Source organism: Megalobrama amblycephala, linkage group LG17 (assembly GCF_018812025.1).
Source record: "Megalobrama amblycephala isolate DHTTF-2021 linkage group LG17, ASM1881202v1, whole genome shotgun sequence".
NCBI lineage: Eukaryota > Metazoa > Chordata > Actinopteri > Cypriniformes > Xenocyprididae > Megalobrama > Megalobrama amblycephala.
The window spans coordinates 33,894,797-33,920,314 of NC_063060.1; the positions used below are offsets into that span (position 1 = coordinate 33,894,797).

At 37.5% G+C, this 25,518-nt stretch overlaps 1 protein-coding gene across 1 annotated transcript in view; it reads left to right on the top strand.

Moving 5' to 3' along the window:
- Window positions 1-4,855: 4,855 nt before the first annotated feature.
- Window positions 4,856-25,518, top strand: part of cdh18a (cadherin 18, type 2a) — a 51,476-nt gene continuing 30,813 nt past the window's right edge. Inside the window, 2 exon segments of the mRNA XM_048164304.1 lie at window positions 4,856-5,106; window positions 11,885-12,365. Of these exon segments, the coding sequence (XP_048020261.1) occupies window positions 12,135-12,365 (231 nt within the window). The 5' untranslated portion in view covers window positions 4,856-5,106; window positions 11,885-12,134.

A 25,518-nucleotide genomic window follows, 5' to 3' on the forward strand; every position in this document is an offset into this window, starting at 1 on the left:
TATTAATGATCCCAACTGTTACGTAACAGTCGGTGTTATGTTGAGATCCGCGTGTTTTCCGGAAGTCTTTTAAACAAATGAGATTTATATAAGAAGGAGGAAGCAATGAGGTTTGAAACTCATTGTATGTCTTTTCCATGTACTGAACTCTTGTTATTTAACTATGCCCAGATAAATTCAATTTTTGATTCTAGGGCACCTTTAAGTGTATTTTTTTGGATCAATAATCTGTTCAGCCTAAAATGTTGTCAGATTGAATCAGATTGATTAGTCTTTGTTTTCCTTTCCTGATACACCCAAAATATTCACTGCAAAAGTATTTTCTACACAAATGGTTTAAATTTAGATTTATTTAAATATGCTTAAATTAAGTATTACATTAGATTAATTCATGCCATTTTCCTTGCATTGTTTAAAAGTTATGAATTTTATTAAATTAGTTTTAAAAGACTATTTTTTTATCAAAAACATTTATTCTGAATTCTCATTATGTGCACAATTTAAAGATTACTCAAATAATAAAAAAAAGACTTAAATACTCTTCATTCAAATTATGGCTCAACATTTGGTTCCTGTGGATATCAGTTTATATTGTTTACAATATTGCAAAAATAAATAAATATTTGCAGAGAAAAAAAGAGAAAGAAATGGGATCCATTTCAAATCTGTGAGTGAATGTGGTCATTTATCACCACTCTTGACACCCACTCATGCTTAAACTCCACCTAAGAGTTTGACATAAGATTCATCCAAGTGCATAATCTATTTTTTCCCACAATTTGCTGAGCAATGATCTGGTCTATTCAATATCCAAACTCCCATTTGCTGTCTTATGCATGTCTTCACAAACACCATCAGTAATGTTTCTAATAGCTGTTGTACTGTCAAGGTGATGTGTTTTTTTTTTTTTTTTTTTTTTTTTTTTTCATTATATTCTTATAGCACTTACAAAAGTCACCAGCCTAACAGATTTGTTTCCTAAGCAACAAGCCTTTTTTCTCAAAATGATCTGGCAAATCTGTTTATCCTAGCATAAACTTGGACACCTGGTCATTAATTGTTTTATAATTCTGTTGCAGCTTTACACATGTCATGCTTAGCAGGTGATATACTAGTTTTGTTTTTGCAAAAAACAAAAACATTTTTTTTTTTTCAACCAGATTCAAAGCTGCTCAAATAAAGGAAGTAGGTAGGCATAACAGTGCATGTATTCGTCCCAAACGGTAATGGTATGGACATAACGGTTTGGTGCATGCTGTCACATGACAATTACAGTCAGTCACAGGCGATCCACACTCCAATCCTGAAGTGGGCGTGCATGGTAATGCAATGCTGTTTGCTACCAGTAAAAAGTGTAGAAGAAGAATAGACATGTTTACATATATTTACTTCAGCTCAAAATACCCCACAGATCATTTATTAGAGCTTGTCAAATTTGCCCCTATTTTGGTGTGAGCAAAAACATGCCGTTTTTGTGTGTGTCCCTTTAAAGGTCCCGTTTTTCGTGGTTTTTTGATACTTTGATTGTGTTTATAGTGTGCAATATAACATGTGTTCATGTTTCGCGTGTAAAAAAACACAGTATTTTTCACATAATTTACTTATCTGTATACCGCTTGTTCTATGAAGTCCCTCCTTCAGAAATACGTAACGAGTTCTGATTGTGCCAGCGGTTCCTGTGTTGTGATTCGACAGCAGTTTAGCGTATCTTGCCCGGAAAGGTCACGCCTCTTACCATAACGTGGAGATGCATGCGCTCAGTGTTATTGTAAACATGTCTTTCATTTTACCCTATCAATTTGAGCCGGAATCAGACCCGGTGATTGGACTGCGGGATGAAAATAACAGCGTTTCGACGACATGGCGACAAACACACTCTACAAACGCAACTCTTGTGTATTCCTGTGGGCGGAGGTTAGTCAAAAAACTGTTTTAGTGACGTCATTAAAGAAGGAAGTAGAGGGATGTAGTCCAAACTGGCCGTTCGATGTAGGCGACTTCTGTTAAATAAAATATCTCGCTTGGCATTGAACTTTGAGCTTTAAAATTTTACAGATTTTATTTATACTCTAACAACAACATTACACACTAACTAAAGTTTGAAACATGGGATCACGAAGAATGGGACCTTTAAATGCAAATGAGCTGCTGATCCCTGCATGCTTCCAAAAGAGGGTGGAGCTTTAACAGCTTGCGCTTCGGTTGCTCAGCAACAACAAAGCTGGAGAATCTCACGCAGCCAAAATGACAATTCACAGTAACGGTGTTCAAACTGGAGTCGGATACTGATGGAGAGACTCAGGAAGAAGTTACAACTTTTAGAATACAACTGGGTGTTTCTGAATGGTTAGTGGATAAATTTATGTAGTTGCTGTGGAGTTGATTCAGCTCATCGACTAGCATGTGCCGTCATGTTAATCTTTTGTGCAAATCCAGTATTGAATTGACCCTTGTTTGTGACGCAGTCGGCGTACAATGACGGCATGGTAACAACACTCTTCTACAACAACTCTTCCTCTTCTCTAAAGCAGCCCAACATGGCCTCATCCCCTTTGTTGCATGTTCTCGGGGGCAGGATTTATGTAAATTTTAGGGTTAGTGATGTCACAAACCTGGGAAAAAGCTTGTAGTAGTCCCTACCAGCCGTTTGTTGTAGTCCTTAAACAGCGATGTCTTTAAAAGAAAATATCTCCTTTTGCAGAGTTGTAACTTTGCAGATGATGTTTATGCTGTTGAACAGCAACAGTTACACAGTTAAAAAAGAGAAATCATAATAAACCACCCCTTTAAAAACTAGAATGAATTTAATTCAATGAAACGGACTAGTAAATAAAATACTTTGTATTACAAATCTTTATATTAACCGGCTTTCTATTAATGCAATACAGTGAATGACAGCTGTCTGAGGTCTTCCAGTGGCTTACATTATTGGCAGTTTAATGTTAAGTTATTAATTTACAGAAAAGCAAAAGCTTTCATGTCCAAAAAAAATATTTTTATCTTACATTTCATAATAAACTCAGATGAACTCAGTACCACCTCATTTCAGTTTATTTTCGTAAATTTAAATGTGTGCAAAGGATTGTGGGCCATTTAAGGCCTGATGCATCCTTCAAAACAGGCTAAAAGAAAGATGGATGTGAAACGAAGGCTGAGATGGATGAGCCTTCAGCAGTTTGATGACGTGGCAGCCGAGATATGCAGCCTTCGTAGGATGCAGGCTTCCGTTTAAGAAGCACCAGTAATCTTTCAATCAGTGCTCCAAGATATCAATAAAATGGCTTGAGAGTAATATCTCACGTAGCATTACCTCAGGCATTTAGTGTCTACAGCAGTGGTCTCAAACTGCCGGCCCGTGGGCCATTTATGGGAAAATATTTGCACTGTTAAAAACTTTTACTGTATGTAACAATGACACTGCTGTTTACATTTTTTGTTAAGTATGGCAAAAACATATTTGTAATGAAATTTGAAGTAAATGAAAAATAATGAAAAGGAAAGTAAATTTTCAGAATTTTTTTGTGCTTTCTTGTGCTTGAATGTTAAAATAGCCCTCCTATGAGGTGTCAATCACAGCAACGGCCCCCAGCCAATTTGAGTTTGAGACCCCTGGTTTACAGTATGTTAGTTCGCTAGAAAAATTAACTCTAGAGAGGAGCATTTCGTATATGCACTATATTAGTCTATTCATTACACTTACTTAACCTGTTAGTAGTAATAGTCTCCATTATTTAATGTTTAAATAAATTTGTCATGACAACAAGTCATGACAGCCACCGTGTAAATGAATTATATTTAATTAACTTTATAATTAGATTTAGAAGTTAATGCAAAACCTGCCTTATGTGCTTTTTGAGTGTTATTATATTTATTCTAAAAATAAATAGCATCTGAATTTAATAATTTGGGCTCTGTTGTTAATTGTAACCTTTAATATTATTTGTACTTAAGGGCCACCTATATAGTTTACAGCATTAGCTAAGATGCTTATCCTTAAAATTTGAATCATAATTGAATTTATTTAAACACAGAGACACATTTGTTCAAAATACCCCAGTTTAATAACAAAAAAAGTAATTTTATGCTTTACCGAACCCCTACCGAACCATGACTTCAAAACCGAGGGACGTACCAAACTGTCATGTTTGTATTTTTTAAAATTGCCATCAAAATATGCATATTTTAATGATAGTATTTAATATCATAATCTCAGCGCAGCTTCATTTTACATAAGCCATCCTCAAGCCCACCTGCAAGGACACCAGCAGAGCTGAGAAAAGGGTGGAGAGAATGTAAATAAATAAGTGGAGTCGAAAAGATAAATCATCAACCTGTGCTGAGGCTGAAAGGAAAGGGAGAGACCTGGAGGTAAATGATGGATAGCCTCCGAGAGGAAGCTGAGAGTTTGATGACTCTGAGTTGCGGTACATAAAGCTCCTTCTTCTCCCTCAAGGCCTTTGTTTTATCACATTTTCATTTTACCTTTCCACAGAGCTACCGCCCTGTTCCTGATGTCCTCTGTTATGTTATGAGCTGACAGAGTAGCCTTCCTCCTGGAAAAAAAAAAGGCCTTCGGTCTTGAGGGGCTCCGCATACACACGCTTCACATCCTTCTTGCTTTCCCCACGCTCCCCCTATATTATTAATTAGGTTTCCTTCTGGAGCCACATTATTGCCTTAAACCAAACACTGCCTGCACTGCTCACCACTGAGAACATGTGTGCCTCTCCTTGCTGCAAATGGAGGGGGAGAGTGCGAAAGAGACTAAAGGATAAAGTGAGGGAGGTAGAGTCATAGATGTAAAGCAAGAGAAAGAGAGAGCGAGAGAGAGCGAACGGATAGGAAATGTGAGAGGGAAAAAGCAGAGCTGACTTTCCCTGCCTGTGTGTGTGTGGATATGACAGCGAGTGTAGCCAGCCAATCAGAGCGCGCCTCCTGAGCTGCAGCAGGCTGGCAGATTTGGGAGCTCTAACGGTTCTCTTCTGGACTGGGTTGAGCTGCTGCACACATACTCTCTGTGTGACTTAAAAAAAAAATGTGGTGGAACATCAGGAGCGCTCCTCCGTATTCCAAAGCCTTGTCATCTTTTAAGGAAAGACTGAGAAGGTAAGAGGAACTCTGTGTGTTTTTCTCTTTACTCATCTGCTGATTGAATCTTGAGTGCTGCCTCTGTTTATCTGGCTTTGGTGAGGATGCATTCAGAGAAAGTCTGAGAGTTGTTCTAGTGTACATGTGGTCATAGACGAAACGGAGCAGCGGGACGAGGGAAGGAAGGCAGTGTCTGCCCATTGATCTGTGCCTCTTTCATTACTCCAGCACTTTATCGTGGCCGCATGTAATTGTTCAAAGCTCCGTCTCACTTTCCGGGGAACAAACAGCACAGCAAGGGAAGCTGTTGAAAGCCCTTGTGTCTGATTCTCTAGTGCTTCTTGATTGGCTTGTGAAAAATGGACTACGGGCGTTCTTTCTACAAATATTTATTTATTTGTTTGTTTTTATTTATTTTTATCTACAGCTAAGATGATAAAGAAAGTGGGCTTCAAAACTCCACATGTGAGAATGCTTTATTGTTATATTTGTAAATTGGTATGTATATATAGTGTACATACAGAAGTGCATTCAGAGTAAATTGGGGATGCCTAACAATCAGACATTGAGGGTTGCCTAACAATGATTAAGTGATAAGACCAGCCTGTATTTGATGCATGGGGGAAGTGGGGTGTGCTTCAACTAATGCCTCCATGCAGTGGACATGCCAAGGTGACAAATGCACATCAATGGATCCCTGGAGTCCCTCCCCCAATATTACTAATCCCGTGGCTGGCAATCAGTCTCAGCATCACCTTCTCCTCATGCCACTGGATGGAGTGCAAACGGCAGGGAGAGCTTTGAGGTTACAAAACCACTTCAGTTCTATAAAAAGAACTGCAATTTACTGCTGAGAAGTGAATAAGACATGAGAAGTAGAGGGAAAAAAATATTAAATTGAATAAAGTGGGCTGATTCACCTACACTGGGGAAATTTTACTGCTTCATGTCTCGAAGGTTGTCTATGATGCGTGAGCTGACTTCAACATGGAAGGAATACTCTAGGTTTCGTACAAGTTAAGCTCAATCGACAGCACTTTTGGCATAATTTTGATTACTAAAAAATTACTTAATTGCATTTGATTACTTACTGTGTGAGGCACTTACAATGGAGGTGAATGGGGCCAGTTTAAAAGCAGAAATTAGAAATGTGAACTTTTTAAAGGTCCCGTTTTTCGTGGTTTTTTGAAGCTTTGATTGTGTTTATAGTGTGCAATATAACATGTGTTCATGTTTCGCGTGTAAAAAAACACAGTATTTTTCACATAATTTACTTATCTGTATACCGCTGTTTCCACTGTCATAAAAACGGGCTGATGACTTCCTTGTTCTATGAAGTCCCTCCTTCAGAAATACGTAACGAGTTCTGATTGTGCCAGCGGTTCCTGTGTTGTGATTCGACAGCAGCTTAGCGAACCTTGCCCGGAAAGGTCACGCCTCTTACCATAACGTGGAGATGCACGCGCTCAGTGTTATTGTAAACATGTCTTTAATTTTACCCTATCAATTTGAGCCGGAATCAGACCCGGTGATTGGACTGCGGGATGAAAATAACAGCGTTTCGACGACATGGCGACAAACACACTCTACAAACGCAACTCTCGTGTATTCCTGTGGGCGGAGGTTAGTCAAAAAACTGTTTTAGTGACGTCATTAAAGAAGGAAGTAGAGGGATGTAGTCCAAACTGGCCGTTCGATGTAGGCGACTTCTGTTAAATAAAATATCTCGCTTGGCATTGAACTTTGAGCTTTAAAATTTTACAGATTTTATTTATACTCTAACAACAACATTACACACTAACTAAAGTTTGAAACATGGGATCACGAAGAACGGGACCTTTAAATCTTGTGTATTATCAAAGACTTATATATAGAAAGATGGTGCATTCGTATTATTGTGAATGGGAGAAAAAGCAACGCGCAATATGGCAGAATAAGTCCCGCCTTCTAAATAAGAGCCAGTTGCCGATTGGTAAAGTCATCTCATCACTGTAGCTGCCTTTAGAAGCTCTGGTTACTATAGAAACAGTAAGACGCGAACTTCCTAGAGAGATGCGCATTTGGGACTGTGCATGCGCATTAGCTTGATCTAACCTGAAAAATACAGTTTTTTGTCATGATTCGAGCGTTTAGAAACAACATTCATGAGGGGTTTTAGGTGTTATGTTGCCAAGGCAACGAAGTTGTAAAATGAATATAACTTTACACAGAAAGGTTAGTAAGTGAATATCATGCTAAAGTCATGTATATTATTGGTTATACTACTTTAACATAGGGTATTTTAATGTTAACCTATTGGCCCCATTCACTTCCATTGTAAGTGACTTATTGTGACCCAGATTTTTGCTTCTTTTAAAGAAAAAGAGGGGCATGTCTAAACTAATTTTTGTAGTAAGTGCCGTTAATTGAGCTTAATTTGCACTGAACCTGGAAAATATTCATTTAATGCTATCTCACAATACAGAATGACTTCTATAGATTCAAATTCCATCAGTGACGTTTCTTTAAATTTGCATGTATAAAAAGATTAATTCAAGCAATGAGTGGGGTAGAGAGCTGACAGGAACAAACATGGAAAAATTTCATTGTGAGAAGACGCCTCTCAGCCAATGTTCCATCCGAGCCTCACTCCATTCCAATTAGCATCCTAATTAGCTGCACTGGATTCTAATCAGTATTACAAATTTGTTTTGAAGACCTCAAGAAACCTGCGTGAATCAGTCGAGACCCCTTTGCTCTTGAAGTGCAGAACAAGGGCATGCGAGTTATCGGTGCCTCCTGGCCTACTGTGCTTTCAAGTGTTGCCGGAACAGTGGTTTGTTCACATGTATAACACCCTTTTCTCTTTCTCAAGACGTTCATTATCTAACCATGTGGGTATTGAGTTTTGACGGTTCCGCTGAATCTCAGCTTAATTCATTTAACTAATGAACTGATTCTTTCAATCAAATTTACACTACGGAATGAATAAAAAAAAAAAAAAATCACCTTTAAATGCTTAAACTTGGAAATTGATCTTTATATAAAACAAGTCACATTTGGAAAATTGGTCTAGATGTCGAATATTACAAATAGATGCAGTTTGCATGACAAATTGCAAAGATGAGGGTTAAGCAACTGTAAACTTTTACAACCGTCTGTTTTAACATAAACCACCGGAACAGCATGAAAAGGAAGGAGAGCTGTCGCCTAGTATTAGTCAAAATGCACTCAAAAAGCAATTTCTTTTCAAGGCAACACAATAAGCTTGAAAGAGCGAGTAAAGGCTTTGCCCTCCCTCCTCCTCTTGAAAAATCTTCAGCAAGACTCAGTAAATAAATTGCGCTTCTGATTGAGCAGATGGACATTATTCTGAATGAGAAGCTAGCATATTCATTTCTCTTCGAAACTAGACACAGGCCTCTGCTTTTATTCCTTTGAAAAAAAATTTTTTTTGCTCTTTTTCTTTCATGTTTTGCCAGTAAAAAGCAATCACATTTTTATTTTTTTCCTTTTAAAATATTTGTTTTTTTAAAAGCACATCTGGCTAGCATGGCAGTTTTTTTTATTTTTTATAAGGAATACAAAATAGATAAACTAATTTACATAATTAGAATTTAATTTGTGTGTAATTAGCATACATTGATGAAACTGGGACTGGTTTTTCTGCTTTGTTTTGAGACGGTAGTGTCCAATCCAATATTTCTACACTCCTGCTCCTATTAATCGAGGTACAAGGTGTCAAACATGCTGAGATTCCTTGTCAAAAAATCTCAAAATACGATCCATGTGACAAACTCACTGTCCAGTGGCCTGAGGCCAATAGTCTGGTAATTCTTATCAGACTAGTGCTCAGAGTTGCATCAAGTGAGGTGAGTTCAGTCAGGCAGGTTCCCATCAGTTATGTTTTATCACACAGATTAATCCAGATTCACAGTTGCTGTATTTAGATGTTTATTTTGAGCTCTGACTCATCATAATCATTTATAGTTCAAAATACAAGTCTGAGACTGTTCTTCAAATTAGTTTTTTGTGTATAGCTACAGTATGGTACAGACATCTCACATAAGTATTAGTTACTAAACTAAGTAGCTCGCTGTCATTTCTGAACATTGTTTAGAATTTTTAATGATTCTAGTCCTCAAACTTGACTGTCAGTCTGTTGGTGGGGATTTTTGAATTATTCTTTTTGAAGCTACATCGTTACACCATATGTTGGTGACAAGTCACTGTGTTTTGCTCACTTGTCTCACTGTCTTTGAATCATTCACACAATGGATTTGTTCAAAAACACTGATTCATTCATAAACAAACAAGCACCTCTCTTTATGAGTGAGTCATTGAATCATTCTCTTACTAATTTGTTCAAAAACACTGATTCTTTTAGGAATGTAATAAGTGAGTCTTTGAACCATTCACTCAATCAGTTTGTTCAAAAACACTGATACATTCATAAATGAACAAGTTCCTTGCTGCATCCAAAATGTCATACTTCCGTACTATATAGTAGGTGAAAATCAGTATGTGACAAGTAGTATGTCCAAATTCACAGCGCTCAGAAGTAGGCAAAAAGTACCTGGATGACCTAGTTCTTTCGGTGAGAATTTGAAGACACTTAAATATCCCAAGAGGCCACAGGAGAGGATTTATGAATGACAGTGAAGCAATGCAATTGACCCTGATAGGTTATATGATAATGGTAACATGGCAGATGTACAGTATGTATAGTATGTCCTGATTACATTCACAGTACACACATTCATACTATATAGAACGCACTATTATGCAGTCAAACATACTACCCAAGAGAGTATGCAATTTCAGACTCAGAACCTGTCTTTATGAGAGAGTCATTAAATCATTCTCTAACCTTTGTTCAAAAACAGTAATCCATTTGATCTATTCATTCAGAAATGAAACATCACTGCTGTGTTGCTCGGAAATGCGCAACAATCGACTGTTGGCATTGTTTGTTGGGAATTATTTTTGTTTGCTGAGCAAAAATGGATAAAGTAATTGGCAATAGTGTGTCTAAATGTAATTTACTCCATATTAACTTGTTCAACTGAAGCAATATGCTACACACAATAATGCTGGCGACTTGCGGCCTCAGTATGCTACAAAAAATAATTATTCCATAGTTTAATGCTGTAGAAAGCCTGTTCAGTGACCAGTGACAGAATGGTGACACTTATTATCCTTCTATACTGAGTTAAATAGTCACAGTATTGGCCTGGTCAGTGAATTTGGGACACCAAAACTCTTCAGAATTTGCTTTTTCTTCTTTTTCTCCTCATTAATTCACTCATCCATTTGCATATTAATTCAGTATTTTTTCTGATATCAGTTGATCCATGTCACAAGTTGTTCTCATTACATTTCTGAGCATAAAACTATATCATCCAATTTCAAAATTAAGAAAATTCTTAAATAGCTCAAGAGTAAGCAAACAAGATGAAAAATTCTCATTCAAAAATATGTTGCTCTTGGAAATAAGTATTCAACATGTCATGACATTTGTGAATTTGTTTTCTGATATGCACCATTGCTTCCACAGTAACGTCATGATGCATCATAAAGTAAATTTAACTAGACTCTTGTTGTTCTGTTTTGCATTATGATGGTTTAAATCGACCTGTAAACCTAACCTAACTGTTTTTTTCCCCTCTTGTATTCAAGCTATCGTGACTAAAACTTCAAGAGAATAATAATTATAAAGCTCTACCTATTGTGTTGGTGGTCTAAAAGATTCTTGCAGGATGTTCATCATTTGATATCAGTGGTTCTTTCATTGAGATACTATAACATCAAGCAATTTTTAATGAAATTCATTCAGACTCATATTAATGTCTTAAATTCATTCATTAATTCCGACCACTTATCTCAACTACTGAATTGTTGACCTATATGGAATTGACCTAAAATGCTGAATTTCGGCATAATCAAAAACATTTTCTGAAAGATTTCTGAAAAAAATAAAAATAAAAAAAAATCTTGAGAGATTAAAGGTGCATACATATGTCACTCTGCCATCTTTCCTCCCAAACAAAAGTGAGTTTCTCAGATATCTCACTGTCAGTTTGTGTTGCACCATGAAATATTTATTCTGGTCATATAATGTTAGACCCCTGGGACATGGCTTCAGCTTTACTGTGACTATTTTAAACACGTCTTAGAAATGAAATGTTCAGATGTAGCTAAGTTGACAGGAAATACCCACCCTGCAGCGTTTCCACTGTCGTTTGTTTATTTGTTCTTAGCTTTTCTCTTTTTTTTTTTTTTAGCATCTTAGCAACATCGCAATTTCCATTCGTTTCAAAAAAGACTAACCCTAAAGCACTAGGTATTTCACTCACCCATGTCAGTAACCCTCATGCCGTTGAGGAATGAAGAGTATGAGGGAGTTTCTCTTTAACAAGTGACGAATCTGAATTGTCAGGGAGGCAGAGGAGTCGAGAGCTATCAGCTTTTTTTCCTGAGGTATCTATGGACATGCATTGCAGACCATTGATCCTCAGAATGCCGTTCAGCCGTTTGAATAGACTCGCCACACTGGAGCTCTCATTACATGTCCCATGCACCAGCAGTCATGATCCCCACTGTTATCCGGGAACATCTGTTCCATCAAAAATGTATTAGATGTTTCATTGAATGGCAAACAGCAAGATCGCAATGGGCTTTTAGGCCAAATTTCATATCTTAGATCTTCACAGGCAACAGCTAATCTGAAATTTTCTGTGGAATTAAAATGTAATCGCTGGCTGTGTTTCATTTCGCCCTCCATGAAAGTACGGTTTGTCCTCTTTCCTTCACACAGATGTTTCGTGGAAATCTGCCATTGCCTCCAGTGAGTCTCCAGTGGACGGCAGCTCCCCAACGAATCAACACGTCTAGCTCTTGGCCCACGATGTGAGTGCTGCCCGCCGGGTCTCTGCGACAACAGGATTTTAAACCATGGCCATCAGCCAAGTCCTGCGAACTGGTCCGATCGGCATCTAGATCCGCCCACCGCGAGAGAGACCTCTGGGTGAGCGAGAGCAGGAGTTCAAACGTTGCGACTCTTTAACATGAGAGCAGCCAGCAGACCTGCCTGTCTGTCCCCTCTGCTGCTGTGCCTATGTGTGCTCCAGAGGAGCTATGGGACCCCATCTCCACCCAGCCCCACGTTCACCCACAACCAAACCAAACTGCCCGACAGCGACAAGGACTCGCATCATCGTCCCAAGCGAGGCTGGATCTGGAATCAGTTCTTTGTTTTGGAAGAGCACATTGGGCCGGATGCCCAGTACGTGGGGAAGGTATGAGCCCTTTTTTGTTTCGATCCATGTGCAGGTGTTGGAAATGTGTTTAAACTGCTCAGGTGATTGTCTGAAACAAATTTCATATGGTTTGTTGAGCAAACGGCTCCTTGAAAGAGCACCGTTTTAACCAGTGACAATGGCTGTGCGTCATGTTTTTGGATTATAATTGAAATATGCGATGTCAATGTATTCCTGTAATCATATTTTCTTGGAAGGGAGTAAATAGTACAGGTGACTAATCAGAAACAAAATCCATTTTTTCTCTGAACAGCATGTTTTTGTCAGAACATTGATTTGGCTTGCAAATGAAAGACTGACCTGTGACTGACATCCATCCTGCTAATAAGAGCGTAATTATTTTCACTGTCGACTACAGAGAAACGAAAGGATCCAGTCATCCAGAGGCCTTTTTTGTCTCTGTTTATTCCATTGTCTTCTTACGCAAAATTGGAGACAGCTAACATGTTCTAATGATAATCATTTGAACCACCGTATATTCTGCAAGTCTGGACAAAATCCAGAGATCCCTCTGCAGCTTATAAATGTCAGCAGCGATACAATCAATTATTTTGCCCATTCGGTTCTGTGAATACTGGACAACTCTGTCGGCTCAGATGAAACCACTGTGTTTCATGGGTTGGAATAATACAGGGTGACACTGACAGCTTTTGACATTGGCTCAGCAAGGTGAAGGTTAAGTGAAGATAACAGAATTTATGAAGAAATGGCTGAGGAGCCATCAATTGTCTGTACCTACATCCCTCAGGAACTGAGCCAAGTGTGTGCGTGCCGTGTTCCTTCAGCTCACACTTGAGTAAAAATACACACTTGTGTATGTCTGCTAGGGATGTGAAATAATTCCATTTCTATAATGGTCCCATTAATGATTTGTAGTACTTTTAAGAAATAAATATTTGAAAACAACCAGTACACTATATTAGTTAAGGATAAGAGTCAGCTCAGGAGTCTCACTACACTGGTCCCACTTTTGATTTAATGAGAAGAACTACAGAAAGAATGACTCATAGGAGTCACTCTGTAATTGGATTACTGGTTGTGCTATTTGGTTTTGATTCACTGACAAGAACCGATTCATTATAGTAATTGGTTCTATAATTGGATTACACTGATTTTGATTCACAGAGAAGAGCTGGCTTATAAGAGTCATTTGTTCTGGAATCGGACTACGCTGGTTGCACTCTACAATTTTGATTCACTGAAATGACCTGGCTCATAGGAGTCATTCCTCCTGTAATTGGACTACTGGTTGGGCTATATAGTTTTGATTCACTGAGAAGAACTGATTCAGCAGAGTAATTTGTTCTGTAATTGGACTACACCGGTCAGGTCTTGCTGTATGATTTTTATTCACTAAATAGAAACTCTCATAAGACTCATTCTTTTGAAAGTCTGATCACACTGGCTGTGCTGATTCACTGAGAAGAACTGACTCATAAGAGAAATCAGGCATTGGACAGATCAGGAATTGGACTACACTACACTCTAAAAAATTGCTAGGTTGTTTCAACCCAGATTTGCTTCGAATTCAATTTTTAAATTAAGCAGTTTGGTTTGTCCAAATTTGGGGTTGAAACAACCCAGCTTTTTTTTTTTTTTTTTTTTTTTTTTTTTTTTTTTAAGTCTTACTGCAAGTAGTCTTTCAATTTAGTCAGTGGACAAATCAGTTGAGTCAATTCAATTGAGTTCTTGTTGCAGCAGAACAGACATGCTTAGCCCCTGTCTGGAAACAAAGTATAAGAACACTCTTGTCTTGAACTGCAAAATATGAAGCCAAACAGGGCCCTTGTTCTGCTCACATGGGTGCCACTTAATTTTATGCTGCTGTGGTGTGACCTGTCTGTAAGATATTTGAGTGAGCTGAATATTTTCTCTCAGGCCTTCTTAAACTGCAGTGACAGAAATGGGTTGAGGCTCTCAGAAGCCTCCTACACTCCTCTTCTTTTTTTTCACACCTTCTCCTGTCTGGTCCCTTCAGACCACCATCTTTTCTTCTCTCCACTTCAGTGGTCAGACAAAGAGGTTTTGGGGGCCCAGACAGACCTGTTCTACTAAAACTCTTTCTGTCCTCAAATAGTGATGGGAACATAAACTATGTCACTTAATAAAAAACAGATGAAAATTTTCATTGGGACCAATTTTTGTGGGTTAGAAATGGAACACACACAGATGATATTTGGTTAGAAAGAAATTATCTTGACATGTGTTGGCTGAAATACAATTCAGCTATGGAAACTACTGATTTTGTTAATGTTTGGCCATCATATTTCATAAAAATAATTTATAATTATTACATAACACTTTATACACTTTTTGTCTTTTTGACTTTCATATTTTTTCATCATATCGCATTTGTTAATTTTAGTCTACTTTTTCTTGGACTAAAATGGCATTTGATTATATAGTTGATGAAAATAACCTCTAAGAGACCAGACCAAATTTTCAATCAGGAGGACTCCAAAAGAAGGTGAATTATAGTTAATTAAGTACTGGAACGAGTCTTTCAACACTGATCCCTTGAGCAAAACACTGTATTGTGCTTTGCAAAAAAGCATCAGCCAAATGAAAAGAAACTCTTTAATATATATATATATAAGCTACTAAATTATCTACATTTTTCAGTTTTTCAGCTTGATAGTAGCTCAGTTGCTTTTTGAATAGTGTAGCTTCTCTAGTTACGGGGCGTAATATGAAATTGGGTCTCATCATATTAATTTTATGGCACGTTTATTGACAAGGTATGAAATTGTGTATTTGCGTACTTGCTGCTTTTGCAGATTTTTTTTTTCTCCTGTTTTTCTGGTGGTTTTCATCTAGTGAGGGAGGAAGTATAGGGTTTACTATGACGTCAAAATTGGAACTTTAAAAATAGATCCGGACAAGCCCCCAATTTCATTTACGTCTGATGTAGGGGTAAAGGACGCAACATGAAATGAGAGAGTGAAAGCGGGGAATATTTTGAGGGTTTTAATGAAACCAAACAAAACACAATCAAACAAATAGTTACGGAACTTTCCTTCGGAAGTTGAACTGGCCAAAATAACAAACAAATCTTTCTTATTTTAAAACCTCTTACCTAAACCGTAACCAAAATAAAATGAAAATACATGATAGTAACCTAACTTCCTAGCCAAAAACAGATCAAAAAGGTTTGCAATAAACAATAATGGCGTCAAACTCCTTACTTTCCCAAACCCTCAAAATTTACAATGATGTACAAACTATTTATAAGCCCAAATCAGTGTCGGTAAACAGTCAATAGGGTCAAAATACCAAACAGTTTACTTACAATTTGTAATTTTTTTCAGAGAACAAACAATGATCACTCTTAACAGTCAAAATTAATCTAAACACACACACAGCCATCAAAACCAACAATTCTCTCACAACAACACAATGTGCCCCTCCAAAGGAAGTGACATCATGATCATGGCTTTTAAGGTGTGTCTGGAATTGAATGCATCAATCAAGATGGGCCTGTCATTAGCCTGCAGGTACCAATCAGCACCATCCCTGGACACAAATACTTTCTAAAACAAAAGAGAGAAAGAAATGAGAGAATACAAAACAAAGAGTTGTAACACTAGAAGCTAACTACTTTTTTTTTTTTTTTTCAGTAGCAGTGTAGCATGACCAAAAGCTACATTCCATTTTGCGTTTTGACAAACCTGCAATGCACTGAAGCAGCACAGGATCTTCTTATTAGATCACAAACTAAAATTGTGCATTACCATCTATTCTTATATCACATCTCTTGTGGCTTAACGATTCACTGAGAAGAGATCGTCTGATGATTTAATCTGTCCTGCAACAGTTTTATAATGAACCTAAAAGATCACTAACATTATGTTTTGCGCCATTGCTTTGGCAAAGCATCTGTCAATCGAACAGAAAACAAAATTGCAATAGGCTATGTCTTAGTATGCTTATCACACAGAAAAGGCTGTGGTCTAATTAAATAGATTGCGGTGAGTTTCAGCCATTAGTATCCAGCTGCAGAACCACAGCACCAGCAGTTTCAGACCAGCACCCGCAGCAAGCAGAAAATCATGATTTGCGTCTCAGAGCAGATCCGTTCACACAGTAATTGCTGGGAGCTCCATCACTGCATGTGCTGTGCTGTGAATTCAACATTCAATTTTGACGACTCCTGTGTATCCAATTTAAGTTGCATACATTTTGCTCTTGCATTGATGTAACATTTGTAGCAATTTTGCACTTTGACTTCGACAAACAGTCAATTTGAGATATATATATATATATATATATATATATTGATTATTGTGTGCATCTTTGGATAGTTTAGAAAATAAAACAATACTCTTTGAAATCATAATTGTATTGCATTAGGTTTTTTTTAAACCCCAAATATTTTACTTAAAGCATTCTTCATTAACAATTATTCAGTTATAATATACAATGTCATTGTAAAAATCAGTCGATCAAAGTATTTTCAATGTAGCTAGCTACTTTTTGATAGTAAATTGAAGTGAAGCTAGCTACTTTTTCAGATTGGTAGCTTGACTGTATCTTAACTACTTGAACTTATGTGTGGCTTGTAATTTGTCAAACTACAGTTTCAGAGTAGCTTCCCCCAACACTGCTTTTAGGTCACTAGCAATACTTTGTAAATCGATACGGAACTTAATAGGTAACCAGTGTAGAGATGATAACATTGGGGTTATATGATCATATTTTACTTGACCTGGTAAGAACTGTAGAAACCACATTTTGTACAATCTGTAGTTTGTTTATTGAGGAAGCAGGACAATTACTTAGTAGTGCATTACAGTAATCCAGTCTAAAGTTCACAAGTGCATGAGCTTTTCTGGAAACAGATAACATGTTCCATAGCTAAGTGATGTTTCTGAAGTGGAAGAATACTGTTTTTGTAACATTTGAAAAATGATTATCGAAAGACAAGTTGCTGTCCAATATAACACATACCACCCAGGTTTTTACTGTAGAGGATGTATATATATATATATATATGTGTACTGTGTATATACATATATATACACCGATCAGGCATAACATTATGACCACCTTCCTAATATTGTGTTGGCCCCCCTTTTGCTGCCAAAACAGCCCTGACCTGTTGAGGCGTGGACTCCACTAGACCCCTGAAGGTGTGCTGTGGTATCTGGCACCAAAATGTTAGCAGCAGATCCTTGAAGTCCTGTAAGTTGTGAGGTGGGGCCTCCATGGATCAGACTTGTTTGTTCAGCACAACCAACAGATGCTCCATTGAATTGAGATCTGGGGAATTTGGAGGCCAAGTCAACATCTCAAACTCATTGTTGTGCTCCTAAAACCGTTTCCATGAAAGGGTGCACATGGTCTGCAACAATGCTTAGGTAGGTTGTACGTGTCAAAGTAACATGGATGGCAGGACCCAAAGTTTCCCAACAAAACATTGCCCAAAGCATCACACTGCCTCCGCTGGCTTGCCTTCTTCCCATAGTGCATCCCGGTGCCATGTGTTCCCCAAGTAAGCGACGCACAGGCACCCGGCCATCCACGTGATGTAAAAGAAAATGTGATTCATCAGACCAGGCCACCTTCTTCCATTGCTCCGTGGTCCAGTTCTGATGCTCACTGTTGACTCTTTCAGCGGTGGATAGTGGTCAGCATGAGCACCCTGACTGGTCTGCAGCTATGCAGCCCCATACGCAACAAACTGCGATGCACAGTGTATTCTGACACCTTTCTGTCAGAACCAGCATTAACTTCTTGAGCAATTTGAGCTACAGTAGCTCGTCTGTTGGATCAGACCACAGGGGCAAGCCTTTACTCCCCACGTGCATCAATGAGCATTGGTCGCCAGTTCACCAGTGTTCCTTCCTTGGACCACTTTTAATAGATACTGACCACTGCAGACCGGGAACACCCCACAAGAGCTGCAGTTTTGGAGATGCTCTGACCCAGTCGTCTAGCCATCACAATTTGGCCCTTGTCAAACATGTTCACTTGCTGCCTAATATATCCCACCTACTAACAGGTGCCGTGATGAAGAGATAATCAGTGTTATTCATTTCATATGTCAGTGGTCATAATGTTATGCCTGATCAGTGTATGTATCAATGTGTTGTTTTTTTTATTATTGTCATGTAGCATTATGCTCATTGTATAATTCTCATCATAGAAGTGATACATCAGTGGTATCCATTGGTTACACAATCTACACAATAGCAGATGAAGTTTCTGGCTGAGCGAGAGACACAACACTCTCACAGGGTTCAATTCAGCTGCTCTTTGATTTATTTCACGCTTCTCTTTTATATCAAATGAATAATGTGAAAATGTTGGCAGCATGCACTTGAGCACTTTTTCAGTTTGAAAAAAGCAAAAGAGAAAATATTTGTTTAGTATATTTTTGCCTAGCAGATACAATTTGTTCTTCGTACTGTAGATTACTGCTGTGGTAAATATGCTCCCTTTTCATGTAGAAAAACACACACTCACACAAACACCCAGAAAAAGATGCATACGCACACAAACAGCTTAAGCTTTGAAATTTGTAATAAAGAGCTAGCAAGCTGCTGGCGCTCTGGATGGTCTCTTTCTCTGTTAATCTCCTTACCAGCAGACTGGGTAGTACACATTAGTGTGAATGTGTGATAACTAGAGAGGGTCTACAATAAAGTAGACTTCGGAGTAGAGGAAGACTGATAGAGATCAGTCCACTGCCATTCTATCGGAGTCAGTCCGGCTGATGAATATCTGTCACTGCAGCTTTTAAAATGGAGGATTACATTAAACCGCTCACCTCCTTCTCACTAATGGCAAATTACCAAACTCAGTGCCGCCCGTGCCCGCTTCCTTATTCTGACGTGAAGGGCTCTTGGTGCAGTGTAAAATTGACCTTTCCATCAGTACGCCGGCTTTAATTTGCGGTTAGCGGTGAAGGCTGAGCCCTGATTTAATCAGTCCTTTCCTTCTTGTAGCGTGGGCAGTTTATCAAGCCCCTGCACAAGGCAACCTGTGCTCTCAGGTCTGCGGCAGCAGTAACCGCAAACCCTGCATCATGGTCATGTCTGCATTCTTCAGAGAGAAATGTTTTTCATGTATACTGTATTCTTTCAGTGAATTGTTAATGTAGACATCGTTATGAATATTAAACAGGAACGAGGTCGGTCGAGCCAAGACATCTCTAATGAGGCACTTGTTTTAACAATATAGGCTGTTTTTTTTCTTAAGTCTCATTTATATGTTCACACATAAAGTGTATTCAAGGTTAGTGCACCCATAATGAAAATTCTGATATCATTTGCTCACATTCAAGTCATTCGAAATCTGTATGACTTTTTCTTCTGTGGAATATAAAAGAAGATATTTTGAAAAATATTTGTGTATTTTTTTGTCCGTACAATGAAAGTTAATGGGAACTGAAACTGTTTACCAACATTCTTCAAATATATCATCTTTTGTGTTGTACAGAAGAAAGAAGAGGCTTGGAATGCCATGAGGGTCTCTGTCCCTTTGAAGCACTTAAATGTTCATGCTGCAAGATTGAGTAGTGTCACCTCCTAACATGCATACATTAAAAGGCTTCTGATCTGTAATAGGTGCTCTAATGCATCTAAATGGATCACTTTAGCACCACAATAAAATGTCTTAAAGCCTGAATGGAGTGAAGACTAGAGCGTCTGTGTGTTTGAGAGGGTGTGCAAATACTCAGTGGTCAAGTTAATGGCAGAATGTATGAGCCGGATCAGTCTGCTTAGCATGCAAGATGTGCAACATACCAAGTTTGTTTCAAATGGTTAATGAGTTTTCATTGTGCTCAAATGTTTGCTTTCATTCATAATCCTATTAATCGCATTTGATGCATTTGTGTTTTCTAGGCTGGCTGCTTTCAGATTTGAGTCTATATCTGTCTGGCAGGTTTCTCAAAGCCTTTCATTTGTGTGGTAATGTTGCGAAGGGGTACAGCGTCACACTTTCTGCAAGACGAGTCAATGCATTCTATCTCCCACTCATCTGCCTCCCCTCCTCTCTTGTTGTTTTATGTAACTTTTTGCACAGGATGTTAATTCTTAAAGGGTTAGTTCACCCAAAAATGAAAATTCTGTCATCATTTACTCACCCTCATGTTGTTCCAAACCCGTAAGACTTTCATTCATCTTCGGAACACAAATGAAGATATTTTTTTATGAAATCTAAATGATTTCTGTCCCTCTATTGACAGCTGCACAACTACCGATTTGACCCTTTAAAAATTCATAAAGAGATCGTAAAACTAATCCATATGAATTGAGCGGTTTAGCCCAAATTTTCTGTTGAGACACTATTTGATGAACAGATTGAAAAGGCTTTTTTTTTAATCACATATAAACAATGATTACAAGACATAAACAGAAGCTCAACTGTTTGACGCGCAAGAACAAACCTCTTCCGGAAGCTCAAACGTGCTGCGTAACACAAGAGAATGAACCTCATTGGTTCTCGCACGCGTCAAGTGAACATGCTTGAGCTTCCATTTACCACAACGGATGTGTGAGTTGATGCATGTTTATATGTGAATAAAAGCCTAAATTCAATCTGTTAATCATATAAAGTGATCAAGTCTCTTCAGAAAATTAGAACTAAACCCTCAATTCATATGGATTAGTTTTACGATCTTTTTATGAACTTATTGAAGTGTGGTAGTCATGTAGCTGTCAACGGAGGGACAGGAATCGCTCAGATATCAATAAAATATCTTAATTTGTGTTCCGAAGATGAATGAAAGTCTTACGGATTTGGAATGACATGAGGGTGAATAAATTATGACAGAATTTGCATGTTTGGGTGAACTTTTTGAGTGAACTTTAAAGACATTTTAATGCCAGCAGTATTAAAAACATGTTTGTTTGTTTGTTTGTTTGTTTGTTTATTTGTTTTATTTAGAACACAATGCCAATTTTCATATCCAATTTGATATATTCTTCTTATTAAAAAAGTTCTAAACGTTCTCTAAGGTGATGTAATAAAAAAAATACATTATTTTTATTTTCATTTTCAAAAAATAATTTATTACTACTACTACTACTACTAATAATAATAATAATAATAATGATAAATATCAGTAAATATTTACATTTATTATTTAAAGGTGCCCTAGATTATGTTTTTAAAAGATGTAATATAAGTCTAAGGTGTCCCCTGAATGTGTCTGTGAAGTTTCAGATCAAAATACCCCATAGATTTTTTTTTATTAATTTTTTTAACTGCCTATTTTGGGGCATCATTATAAACGCGCCGATTTTATGCTGCGGCCCCTTTAAATCCCGTGCTCCACGCCCACAGAGCTCGCGCTTGCCTTAAACAGTGCCTTAAAGTTTACACAGCTAATATAACCCTCAAAATGGATCTTTACAAAGTGTTCGTGATGCATGCGGCATGCATGCGTCGGATTATGTGAGTATTGTATACTGTTATATTGTTTACTTCTGATTTTGAATGAGTTTGATAGTGCTCCGTGGCTAACGGCTAATACTACTCTGTTGGAAAGATTTATAAAGAATGAAGTTGTGTTTATGCATTATACAGACTGCAAGTGTTTAAAAATGAAAATAGTGACGGCTCTCTTGTCTCCGTGAATACAGTAATAACCGATGGTAACTTTAACCACATTTAACAGTACATTAGCAACATGCTAACGAAACATTTAGAAAGACAGTTTACAAATATCACTAAAAATATCATGTTATCATGGATCATGTCAGTTATTATTGCTCCATCTGCCATTTTTCACTATTGTTCTTGCTTGCTTACCTAGTCTGATGATTTGGTTGTGCACAATGCCTTTTATAATGTTGGAAACGTGGGCTGGCATATGCAAATATTGGGGGCGTACACCCCGACTGTTACGTAACAGTCGGTGTTATGTTGAGATTCGCCTGTTCTTCGGAGGTCTTTTAAACAAATGAGATTTATATAAAAAGGAGGAAACAATGGAGTTTGAGACTCACTGTATGTCATTTCCATGTACTGAACTCTTGTTATTTAACAATGCCAAGATAAATTCAATTTTTCATTCGAGGGCACCTTTAATAATTCACATTTACATTTAATTTAATTAATTTATTTAACATTTTTATTGATTAGACATTGTAGCCCTGCCAATTTAATTTTCAAGTGACGCAGGTTATTCATCTAGAAAAAAATATAAATGCTAAAGTAATGGCTTAACAGTGATTTGGATAGTGGTAAACTTGACAGACCAATAGCCTGCTTGGACTAAGTGACATCAGCAGAAAAAGAAAAGTTGTTTCAGATTACAAAAGAAAGCAATTTTTTTCTTACAAGTAACATGCACTGATCATGTATAATAGGACCATGACCAGTCAGTAAATAGAGTCATTTTAATGTTGAAGATCTTAGTTTTTCTTAGTATATAAACTACCGCTCAAAAGTTTGGGATCGGTAAGATTTTTAATGTTTTTAAAAGAAGTTTCGTCTGCTCACCAAGGGTGCATTTACTTAATTAAAAATACAGTAAAAACAGTAATATTGTGAAATATTATTCCAATTTAAAATGACTGTTTTCTATTTGAAAATATTTGTGTTGGCAAAGCTGAATTTTCAGCATCGTTAATCCATTCTTCAGTGTCACATTATCCTTCAGAAATCATTCTGATATGTCAATTTGCTGCTCAAGAAACATTTAGGGCCCTATAATACACCCGGCGCAATGCGACGCAAGGCGTTTTCCCGTTCAGCGCCACGTCCTTAAATTAGTAAATGCATTTGCGCCAGTTAGTGCGCCCATGGGCGTGCTGGTCTGAAAAAGAGGTGTGTTCAGGCGCATTGCCGGTGCATTGCTATTTTAAGGAGCTGAAAGTAGACTGCGACATAGACCAACTCAAACCTGGTCTAAAGTCTAAAGTCAATGGCGCAATATTTTTTTGTTAGAGCGCGTTGGTAGAAACTGCGCCTCTGGGTGCGTCCACAGTGCACGTTGACTTTGCTTATTACACACAGGGATGCGCATCACACAAACATGCCAAATATTAAAAACAAAAGGATTACAGTGTAAAAGATTATTGTGTAGGCTACATAAATATAAAAATGTAATGATGAATAGTCATTGCGTGTATTAGAATTAGGCTACCTATTTTCAATTCAGCCTATTACTACTTATAATGATGAACGAAATTGTCTAATTAATTGAACAATTGTGCCAATACACACACATATATATTAACTGACTCATCGCGTGTACGCCATGTAAATAGCAATCCACCATGGCGCGAGTGCATCTTAAAGGGAATGCTGTTAAAGGGAATGGGAGATGACACTCTGATTGGTTTATTGAACGTTACGCCCATTACTCATTAAGAGAATAGGGACAACCCATTTCAAAAATGCGCCCCGGCGCATGGACCGATTTTCCGTTGTTAAAATAGCAAAAGTGGATTTGGACACGCCTGAGTGCACCTGCGCCGTGCGCTTTACACTTTGCGTTTAGATCGTTAAAATAGGGCCCTTTTTGTTTACAATTGTACAAAATATTTGTGTACAATATTTTTTTTTCAGGATTCTTTGATGAATAGAAAGTTCAAAAGAACAGTGTTTATTTGAATTCTAATCTTTTGTAACATTATAAATGTCTTTACTGTCACTTTTGATTGATATAATGCATCCTTGCTGAATAAAAGTATTAATTTCTTTAATTTCTTTTCAAAAAAATAAAAATAAAAATTCTTACTGACCCCAAACTTTTGAACGGTAGTGTAAAATGTTACAAAAGCTTTGTATTTTAGATAAATGCTGTTCTTTTGAACTTTCTATTCATCAAGGAATCCTGAAAAAAAAAGTACACAACTGTTTTCAAAATATTTCTTGAGGAACTAATCATATTATAATGATTTCTGAAGGATCATGTGACACTGAAGACTGGAGTAATGATGCTGAAATTTCAGCTTTGCCAACACGAGAATAAATTACTTTGTAAAATATATTCAAATAGAAAACAGTTATTTTAAATAGTAATAATTTTTCACAATATTACTGTTTTTACTGTATTTTTAATTAAATAAATTAAGCCTTGGCGAGCAGACAAAACTTCTTTTAAAAAATTAAAAATCTTACCGATCCCAAACTTTTGAGCGGTAGTGTATGTGTATAATTTTTAGAGGAATTAAAGGATAAATAAACTGCAAATAAATCTATTTTATCCTCCATTTAAGAAGTTGTGTAGTGACTAGTGATTTGTGTAGTGATAGAACACATGATTCAAATACTCTATCCATCTCTTAGGGGAACCTAATGCATTTGGAGGAGTGAATGGTGCTTCCATAAATATAAGGCAAGTTCAAAACAAGGGTCACTTATTTTCAAGTACAATGTAGGAGGATTTTTCAGTCTTTCGTACTGCTGGATGCAGCAGGTGAACATTAGGAAACATAGCAGGATGAAAGAGGAGGACAAGAGTACCCTTAAATAATAGTGCTGATTTGGGTTTGGGTCTCGGGTTTAGCTGTGTACATAAGAACGCAAGTTTGGTGTGGTTTAATACTGTATGTTCCCTGCTGCATTGCAGCTGTAACCAGGCATATACGCAAAGTTTTGTAGATAAAGCAATAGCCCCAGAAATAGTGTGGCTTCAGGCCCGCCTGCCATATATATATATCTATGAAGGTGAATGTCCCTCTTTGCCAGGGGGAAAAGGTTTGGAAGGTGAACGTCATTCTGACTAATTGCTCACTGAGGTGGGATTACACAGGCTGCCAAGAATTATGGGAACACAGTGGAAAAAGAAAGCTGCTTGAATAGCAACCCAGCAACATGCCAAGTAATGTTTTTTTTTATTTATTTATTTTCTTCACACCAAGGGCCATGCTCTGCCAATTCCTGCTGCTCAGATTTTTATTTTTTGGATCAGACACATTGCCTTTTTTGAGGCCACATTAGTGATAATTAGCAACTGAAATGGCAACATTTATTGTTGGATAAGTGGCTTGAAAATAGCTGTGTCTCCCCGTTTCGGGTGGTCTCATCCAGCTTCCCTGTACATCTGAAGCTTTCTGCTGTTTTTTATGCATTTATTTTTTCAGTTTGTGTTACTTTAATTGCATGAGTATAGCATATGTGATACTAATGATATATGTGCCACAGATGGTTTCATATATTGATTTTACACTGA